The sequence below is a fragment of the Chrysochloris asiatica genome, unplaced genomic scaffold (genome assembly GCF_000296735.1).
Source record: "Chrysochloris asiatica unplaced genomic scaffold, ChrAsi1.0 scaffold00042, whole genome shotgun sequence".
Lineage (NCBI taxonomy): Eukaryota > Metazoa > Chordata > Mammalia > Afrosoricida > Chrysochloridae > Chrysochloris > Chrysochloris asiatica.
In genome coordinates, this window is record NW_006408560.1 from 9,361,084 (window position 1) to 9,371,441 (window position 10,358).

General features: G+C 40.7%; 1 protein-coding gene across 1 annotated transcript; it reads right to left on the reverse strand.

Annotated features, from left to right (window-relative positions):
- Window positions 1-2,999: 2,999 nt before the first annotated feature.
- On the reverse strand, window positions 3,000-6,500 carry TCHHL1 (trichohyalin-like 1). Its single transcript, XM_006861709.1, has 2 exons — window positions 6,363-6,500; window positions 3,000-5,234 (listed from the first exon to the last, which is right to left on the reverse strand). The coding sequence occupies exons 1-2, from the start codon at window positions 6,498-6,500 to the stop codon at window positions 3,000-3,002; spliced, it is 2,373 nt and encodes a 790-aa protein (XP_006861771.1).
- Between the last annotated feature and the right edge of the window lie 3,858 nt (window positions 6,501-10,358).

Below are 10,358 nucleotides of genomic sequence, written 5' to 3' on the forward strand. Positions count from 1 at the left end.
GACAATTAATAAGGAAGAATTGATGCAGTTGTATTTTGGTGTTGGAGAATATGCTAGAAGAATAAACAAATCTGTGTTGGGAGAAGTACAGCCAGAATATTCCTTAGAAGCCAGGATGATGAGACTTCATCTCACATATTTTGGACGTGTTATTCGGATAGACCAATCACTGGAGAAGGACATCAAGCTTGGTAAAGAGGAGGGCCAGTGAAAAATAGGATGATCCCCCCCAATGAGATTGGTTGACACTTGCAGCTTCAAGCATAAGGATGGAGCAGGAGTGGGCAGTGTTTCATTCTGTTGTGCATAGGGTCAATAGGAGTCAGAACCGACTTGATAGCACCTAACAATAACAACCACCCAGTCATTTGGTGGGAGTTACAAAGGCTATGGTGGTTGGTGGTTATGTACTGTGGAGTCAGTTCCGACTCATAGTGACCCTGTACAGGGTTGTCGAGGCTATAAATCTTTATGGGAGCAGAAAGCCTCATCTTTCTCCCACGGAGCAGCTGGTAGTTTCAAACTGCTGACCTTAAGGTTAGCACCCTGATTCATAACCACTATACTACCATAGCTCCTTAAAGGCTATGGTTGTTGTTGTTGTTGTTGTTGTTAAGTGCCGTTGAGTCGGTTCCGACCCATAGTGACCTTGTACAGGGTTTCTGAGGGTGTAAATCCTTACAGGAGTAGAAAGCCTCATCTTTCTCCCGCGGAGCGGCTGGTAGAAGAGCCATAATTCACTGTACCATAAACACCTAGTTGTCTTGGGGTCCAAAGGACATGCTTTACTCCTGGCTCTTCGATCTTAATTGTAATGAGATTCTCCTTCCTGATTCTTAGATGGCTCATTTAAAACTCAGCAGGATGGCAAAATTGACCAATCCCCTCATTAGATTTCCAAGTCTTTACAATCACAATTAGCCATGCTAACAATTCTTCACAATCGGATCATATCATCCTATTAGCATCTTCTCTCACTTTCTTTGATTCAGACACATCAGCAAAAAAGTTGTTTGGTGGAGTTACCAAAACTATGGGTAAAAGAGCCATATGAAGTAATTCGCTGCACTGCACCCTACCCTAAACCTCACTGTGTGCTTAGTAAAAACAAACAAGCAACTTTTACTAATTTAATTGTTAAAAATATTATTTTAAATGAGCATTTTCTTGCATTCCAATGTGAACTTCAGGTTTATTGGCCACTGTTTCTTTTGTGAATTCATTTTTCATGTTCTTTGTCAGTTGTATGGAGCTTGATAAATACTACCAAATTGCTTGTCAAAAGGACTGTTTATGCTCTAGTATATGAAGAGGCTTCAAAATGTTCAGAGAAAAAGATAATGGATTCTTTTCCACAAACTTTTTGAAGGTCTTTTGTATATCATCTGTTTTGTGGATTTTCTCATGTCTCTTGATCATTTGGTAGTAGTGGTGGTGAAGTGCCATGGCATTGGTTCTGAATCTTAGTGACCCTGTGTAGAGTTTCTGAGGCTGTAAATCTTTATGGGAGCAGAAAGCTTCATCTTTCTTCTGTGGAACTGCTCGTAGTTTTGAACTGTTGACAGTGAAATTAGCAGCCTGATGTGTTCATAACCACTACACTACCAGAGCTCCTTCTTGATTATTTAAGGGCATTTTTTTAAAATAGGGATATTCATTCATGGTGGAGTCCTGGTGTGGCATTGCAGGATAATGTACTGGATTGAAAGGTTGGTTTGAACCACAAGTTTGTTGGTTTAAACCTACCAGCTGCTCCTTGGAAACCATATATATATATATATATATATACTATGAGTCAGAACCAACTTGATAGCACTTAACAGCAATACATTCATTCTTGGTGGTGGTGTGGTGGTGGTAGCGTGTGCTACAGTTGAATTGGTTTTGATTCATAGCAGTCATATATAGGGTTTCTTTATGGGAGCAGAAAGTCTCATCTTTCTCCTATGGAGGGGCTGGTAGATGTGAACTGTAGCCTTACATGTAACCCACTATGCTACTAAGGCTCTTATTCATTCATGAGGAACATAGAATTACCCACCCACTACCATAATGCCCATTCTGACTCAGAGCGATCCTATAGGACACAGTGGAACTGCTCTGTAGGGTTTCTGAGACTATAAATCTTTACAGGAGCAGATAGCCTCATCTTTCTCCTGTGGAGGGGTTGATGGGTTTGAACCCACTGTATTGCTAGAGCTATTTTACTTTAATTGCTGTTGTTACTGTTAAGTGCCATTGAGTCAATTCTGATCCATAGTGACCTTGTATAGGGTTTGTGAGGGATGCCTGGTGAATTTGAACTGCCAACCTTGTGGTTCAAACTGACCTTGCAGTCCAGCTCATTAACCTGCAGCACCAAATCAGGACTCCATTTACTTTAATTAGGTATTAGAAAATCATCATTATTTTAAGTTGTATTGGTATATGAAGTTATTTTGAGGGATATAATTTGAGTGTTAACTTGGAATCCTTGTAGGAAATATAATGAAGCAGACAATCTGTATTTGTGAATTAATGTTTTTTTTTTTTTATTATAAGGTAGTATTACAGAGTATCATAACTTCCTACTGCCACATTTTAGAAGCCAATGAATCAGGTGAAGAAATTGCTACCTGCTGAAGATACGGAAGGACTTTTTCTATTTTTAATGAGAAATAAATTTAGGTGGTCTTACAAGAAAATCTATTTTGGCACTTGCAGGTAGAATCATACAGTAGAATTTCCACTGGTTGTATTAGTTTGATCTGCCATTTCTTTGGTGGTAGTTCCCAATGCTGAATACTTAGTTATTTTCTCCTGTAGAAGCTCAAGTTGGAAATGTATAGGATTATGAATTTGTATCTGAATGTTGTATGTGAGTGTTGAGGGTGGTTGGGAGGGAAGAAAGCTGGAGCTTTTTTGTATGAAGTTCCTTCTCCTGGAATACCAATAATGTTTCATTGTTTTGTGGTACTTGCTTTCCTTGGTGGTACTGATTCCTCTCTCAGAGGGTGACCCTACTTTTCTTCTGGAGTCCTGATTGCTGATATCTGCTCTGGGTCAGCAGGAGCCTCATCAGGCAAAAGTTCCCTGGTGTGCTGTTGTAATGCTTGGCTGAGGGATGCACTTGATTGGTTGGTGCTGAACTCTAGGCCCAATGCCCCTGCTGACTGAACTTGTTTTTGATGCTCTTCTTGGGTTATGTCTGTTTGCTGTGGAATCTCTTCCTGAAGATATTCGTATAGTGAGCCGGGATTGAGTGAACCTTTCTTTACAGAACAGGGTTGTTGGTCCCTCTGCATTCTCTCTTCAAGGTCTGACTGGGGAACTGAAGAATATCGCCCTTTCTTGGATGAATGTTGTTGGTCATCACCTTCTGCCAGCTCCTGGACACTTCCATTCTCTTCTTGTAATGTTGCGAGTTCCTCTGTTTCATGGTGTGTCTCAGGGGAGGTTGAATTGTCCTCATCCAGACTTTTTAATGGAGTTTCCTGGGTCTCCGATGCTCTACCTTCTTCAGTACCTGAGCTCTGGACCTTCAGTTGTTTCCTACCATCTCCCTTAGTGGGTTGTTGCTCTACAGAAAGCTGACCATTATTATCTGCATCCAGGGTTTCTGGAATCTCAATCTCCACGGACTGTCCATTTTCACCTCCTACTGTAGACTGCTGTGCCTCTGGGTATCTATTAAGATCTACATCTGGACCTGGGCCTTTGGTCTCTGAGCCCTGACTCTTGTATTCTTCTCTGAGAAATTGTTCTTGTTCCTCGGTGCGCTGCTCTGACTCTCCTCTGACTGCCAGTACCATCGACTCCTGAGATTTGTGTTTCTCACTCATTGCTGCCTGTCTCTGGGCATCTGAGTCATTGTTGCAGTCTCCTTGCATAGACTCTTCCTGTGTGTCTACCTGACTGTGGGTAGAGCCTTGTGCAGGTAGGTCGCCTGTTTCTGAGCTTCTGTCACCTTCCTCTGGAGGCAAGCTTTTGGGGGTTTCAGAGGACCCTTCATTCTGTGTGGTTGGTGGCACAAGATCTTCCCCCTGGTCACTGTCACCCTCCTTTGTTGACTTGTCTTGAGTCTTGGCAATGTTGTCTTCTCCTCCAGATGGGCTTTCAAGTGGTGATTCTTCCTGTGTTCTTTCCCTTGCTCCTAGTGCTCCTTCTAATACTGGGGCATTTTTGCTGCTCACAAGTATGTCTGCTGTGTCTTTCTCAGTGTATCTTACATCTTCTCTTGGGGTTTCTGCCTTTTCAATTTCACGATGATTCTGATTTATTCCTTCTGAGGTCAGATCTTGTGTCTCAGACCCTTTTGTAGCTTCCCTTTCTTTTGATGGTCCCTGAAGTTCCTGATGCTTCCTGTCTTGTATTTGGACTTCCAGGGCTGATGTCTGAGTTTTTATCTCACTTTCTTTCTGCCCTATTTCATGGGTTTCATGGCCTCTCCCCAGTTTCCTTTTAGTTTTAACATCATGTGTTTCTGAAATATTTATGTCATCTTGAACTGGAAGGCTCTTTGTTTCCTGTTCTTTTTCTTGTGCTGGTGGCTCTTGAGTCTCAGCTATTCTACCTTCATTATCAGGCTCAGCTGAATACTTTGTCTCTGGTAGTGTCCGATCAGCATCACCCTTTCCTAGTTCTTGGACTTCACATACTCTACCATCAATCACATATGCAGTTGATTTCTCTGACTCACATGATTTCCTGTCAGCATCTTTTTCTGGTTCCTCCTCCTTTGTGGGACTGGAGGTCTGTTCTGATGTTGTCATTGCCTTGTTTGTCTCAAGCTGGGTCCCACTGTCTACTTCTGTTTGTACATCTTGGGCTACTTCCTGCTCATCCCCTTCCACATGTGTGTTCTTAGAGTCATTGTGCTCAGATGCTTCTCCAGGTAGTTTATGAGTTTTGGAGTGTTCTCTTGGGTCCGCCTCATTATTTTTAACTGCTCCCCTCTTTTCAAATTTGACTTCAGATGATGGTGCCATTCCTGAAGGAAGTACCACATTGTCTTTAGTAGGTGGGGTTTCTTCTCTCTGCTGACCACTTCTGGTTGTCTGAGAATCCACATCATCTGGTGTTTCCTTCTCTGGTTTAGATATTCGTTTTAGTTCTGAATTTAATGATTGTATGTCAAGGTAACAGTGGTTTAACAAGTTACAGATTGCAAGGACAAAATCATCAAAACTAATGCTGCCATCACTGCCAGTATCCAGAAGGTTCACATTTTTCTCCACAGCATGAAGGACATATGGCTGCATGAAAACACAGTGAGAAATGAGGTTATTTATGTGTGGGACTGTGACCTGAGTAGCTGCAAGTCTCTCAAGAATTGTACCCTAAGCAGCTGGTAACATTTCCCACAGTTGTAAGAGTTCATTGTTCTGAATGCTATCTTTCATCAAATAATGTATTGGGTCACATGGGTCCCCCTCCCCCAAAGGTTCATGTCCATCTGGAACCTCAGAATATGATCTTACTTGGAAATGGGGTCTTCACAGACATAATAATTTAAGTTGAGGTCAAACTATATTTGGGTGAGTCCTAAATCTAGTGACTGGTATCCTTATAAGAAAGCCATCAGAGACACATGGCAAGATGAAGATGATCATGGGAAGACAGAAACAAAAATTGGAGTGCTGCCGCTATAAGCCAAGGACTATCAAGGATTGCCATCAACCACCAGAAGCCAGAAAGAAGCAAGGAAGGATTCTTCCCTAGAGTCTTTAGATCTCTAGACTCCAGAACAGTGAGACAATATATTTCTATTGTTTCAAGTAACCCAGTTTGTGATGATTTGTTACAGCAGACCTAGGACACTAACAGAAAGCTTTGGATGTGAAGGAGCATTTATATCAATTTTGAGTTGCATTTAAATTTATAATGACTTTAAGAAGTCTACTTTGATGAAGTCTCAGTGAGGAAAACATCATTCTCTCTGTAAGACTGTCTAAGCAATTGTGCAAACTAAGAAACTAAACAAAGTTGTACAAAAGTCAGTGAGTGCTAAGTGCTGGTTGTTGTTGATGTTGTTAAGTGCGTTGAGTTGGTTCCAACACATAGCGACCCTGTATAGGGTTTCCAAGGAGTGGCTGGTGAGACTTTGTGGTTCAAGCGACCTTGCAGTCCAGCGCATTAACCCACAGTAGCATACCAGGATTCCAAAAAAGTTTGCTGGAGGAGAAAATCTCATCTTTCTCCCACAGAGCAGCTGGCAGACTCGAACCACTGACCTTGTGGTTCACAGTCCATTGCTTGTCATATGGGACCACTGCACTGGTAGGCAAATACAAAATGGGCAGTGCTCACCTATGCTCATCTTACTTGAATTATGGAGAAAGGGCAAATGGGAAAGAATTTCCACAGCTCCATGAACACCTCACCTGAAGGATGTCCTCAAACTCTCCTTGGAGCAGGTGCTTTAGCTCTCTGCAGGTCATTGTCATCCCATCGCCGTCTTTCCTGGTATACTTGTAGAAGATCTCGATTACAGAAAGGACACTTCTCAGGAGCCGGGGCATCTTCAGAAACTCAGGCAAGACTGTGAAGAAGAACAAACAAAACCAGTGTCTCAGAGTGTGTCCTTTAGGAAGGGAATGCCAAGACTTTTCTCTTTTTTTGAGTCCCTCCCCATCTCCAATCTCATCCCCTGCTCTATATAGTATCAGTATATAGTATTGTATCAGAACTCCATATTTAATCATGTGTCAGATATTGCTGAGAGACTAGATCAAGGATAGGTAGGCATTAGAAGAGACATTTCACTTCATCTTGTGAAAAATAGGGAAGCTCATGTGTTCATAGAAAGTTTTATTGCAAAAGAGGTTGACAAAAGAACTCAAGAGTAAACACTGAAACGCATACATGAAGTCAACAGATGGTGTCAGTCATTCCTGCTTTTCTCCCACTTGTCTCAGGCCACCTTCCTACCCTTAGAAAGTATAACTTTTAAAGTTAGTAAAGATTCTAGAGGAAAGAAAAGTAATCCCACAAAAATTAACTCTGTGTATGTAGGCAGAAGTAATATTGTTTTTTACCAAGAAGACAAGGCTCAATGAACTCATTCATAAAACAGAGTCCCAACCCCTCAGTCTTTAAGTGGCTCTCTATTTTCATTTTAATATAGGCCTGGGTCCCATGCCTTGTTAAATAGTATTCATGCCTATGTCATCCAAATGATTTGTGCATTTTTTTAAAAAAGGAAAATGCCCAAAGAAGTTTCTTAAGCAAGGAATGCATTTGGGTGGCTGGAGTTCCCAATTTAGAATCATGAATAAGGCTACACCTACACTTATTTCTGATAAATGTTTTCTCCAAAATCCTTTCTCAGTCTCATATAAGCAAAGCAGCGGTTGAGATTGTCAGTGTGCTGAAGCAGAGTCTCTGAGACTTACCTTGTTCAGGAGTGAGAGCAAGTGGGATGTGGGGCACCAGGCTGGGTGCTGACAACAGGCTCTGAAACCTTTTATTGAGCCTCTAATTGCACAAGTTAGGAGACATCCCCTGGGGCTAACAACCTGATTCATCACCACCACGTCCAGTCTGCCCTCCTCTGCTGTCAGACCATCTTACGTCTATTTCCTTCCTTTGGCATCTTCAGTTAAGTCTTGGCTTCAAGTTCATCCAGAGGAAAAAGAAAGGGGATCTTGTATTGTGTACTGACTTTTGTAGGTTATGATTTTGAGGAATTTTCAGGGTAGTGTTGATTTTTTTTAACCTAAGGACTTAAGGACACAATTACATTTCTGTTTGACAAATCAGTCATCTGATTCTTCTCTCTGCCCGTAGGATGGACTGCACTTGACCCAGCCTTGATATATGAGTGTCAATCATGTGTTTGAAAATAAAGGGACCATTTAGCCATGTGACAAAAGTGGAGATACCAGTTGATTCAGGTGTTTCAATGTACTGCTCTCCTTGTCCAGAGGCATGATTAGAAAAAAAAAAAATTCTCTTGCAGGGTGTGTAGCACCTTGTTTACCTAAGATGTACTATTTTAAAAATGTGATTTCAATCTGCTTTTTGAAAGTGCTTTTATGGTCTGAGGATTTTATAATTCAGCATCCATATAACTGTGTTTTCTCTGTAAAGGGACACAGGAAAACAATGAAAATGAGGAGAGGTAGGAGTGAATCTGAGGTGCTAAACAGGAAAAAGAAATGGTGAACTTTTAATTTGGTGATAGCATGTACGACCCAAAAGAGACACTATTTCAACAATTCCTGCATGTGTAATTCAGGGACAATAGTTACAGTCTTCAAGTCGTGCTACCATCTTGCTATCCTTTTCCAAATTATTCCACCGTCCTAATCTTAAACTCACTGACTCCTAAATTTCCCATCCAACCTTATGAGTTGCAGTTGTCAACTTGATTGCACATAAATCATTCTTTAAATGAGCACAATGCTCAAGACAAACATTCTTTACTAGTTAAGTTAAACTACTATATGGTTTTTAAGAAACTTTAGGGGGTGTTTTGGGGTTAGGTTTCAGGTTTAAAAATTATCTTAGGGCAAATTTCTATGGATTCATTGTCTCAATGGCTCTGGAAGTTCTGTATTACATAAGAATTTAAAATTCTCTTCTTCATTTTCTCCCATTTGATTAAGATTGTTCTATAGAGTCTATGATCAAAACCCTCAATAATGGTAGTTGGGCATCATCCAGTTCTGATCTCATGTCAAAAGAAGTATTTGTTCATAAAGGCAACCAGATATACTTTTGATTTCTTCTTCTGATCTTAACTTTCTCTGTCGCTTCAGGTTCATGGAGATGGATATGTTGTACCTTGGATGGCTGCAGTAAAGTAGGAGGTAGAACCACGTGCAGATAAACAATGTTAGGTCAGTTAGTTGGGATGTTCCTTGAAACCATGACACTAAATCTCCAAACCAAGGAAATAAATTCCATGAGGTGTTTAATTACACATAAGTAGCCTAACAGCTCCCCCCCACCACCATTTTTTGGTAAAAATATGTAACACAACATAAAGTAACAAATGTTTTGATATGGTTTCCTCTTAGTAGAGAATATTTAATTAACAGAATAATTAAATTTGGTTGCTACCCTAGATATTTTAAAAGCATGGTTGTTTTTTAAAGCAACTTTACCTGCTTTTAAAATGATATGAAGAATGGACAGGAACAGACTCATGAAAGCAAGTATAAAAGATAAAGAACTAGGTAGTAAAGGATTGGGTAATTATATGAAAAAAAAAATTCAGACATTGCTTTTGAGCAAAAACTTTGTTTTTTCATTGTCAGATAAATGTTTGAATGTCTGAGGAGAGGACTCACATTGATAATTTCCAGCTATAAACTATTTCTCAGCATTCTCCCCCAAAAGAGAAAATTTGGAATCTTGGGAATTGGGATTGGTATGTGAAGATCATCTTAATTCTCATCAGTCAATAGCTCCTCGTGAACGTCAACCATATTTCACATACTGTGTCAGGCACTGGAGTGTTTGAAGTTAAGACCTACCCCTACCCTGGAGCTCATGGACCTGTCTCTCATGTGAAATGGATGAGGAAACTGGGTGTGTTCAAGGCTGGTAAGAGAAAAACTTAGGGGGAAACCTAATAGCTGTATTCAAATATTTGAAGGGTTGTTATGGGGAAAAGGAATAGGGTGGGGCAAAGAAAAGAACTAATGTTCACTGACCACTTGTGACAGGTCAGGAGCTTTACACTGGTTATCTTACTTAATCCTCACAGCTATTTTAGGTAGTTATTAATGTCCTCTTTTAACACGTAAGGAAGCTGAGTCTCTTGGCTGTTAAGAAGTTGCCGATGCATGTGTAGCTAGTAAATGGCACAGCTAGGATTCAGAATTGAAATGTCTCAAGATATATGTTTTCTGAGCCCATGATTTTTCCATGATCTCAGGTTCCTTATTCTGAGTAATGCCAAAGAGTGTAGCTGGGACTTTCTAAAAAAAGTAGGCTTTCGTTTCAATCAAGAATTTGGGAACGAGCAGAGCTGTATGATAACAGTATGGGATGCTCCTAAAGTAACAGGATTCCTGGCACTATTGTTGCTAAGTGCCTTTGGGTTGGTTCTGACTCATCGTGATCCTGTCTAGTGTTTTCAAGGAACAGCTGATGGGTTTGAATGGCTGACCTGGAGGTTAGCTGTCCAGTGCTTATCTTACAGCACCACACCAGGACTCCCACCTTTTCCTTAGTTCTAGTACCAGGGATCTCAAAGTAATGAAATCAAATGAGATCCCTGGCATTAGAACTAGTCAAACAGAAGGTGAATTGTTTCCATTGGCTAGGTTATAAAAGGAGCCCTGCCATAGAAGAAATGAGTGGGAGTGACTTATAATGCAGGGCAGAGACTGTTTAAACTCTAGTGGTTATGGTATTAAGTTATGGTT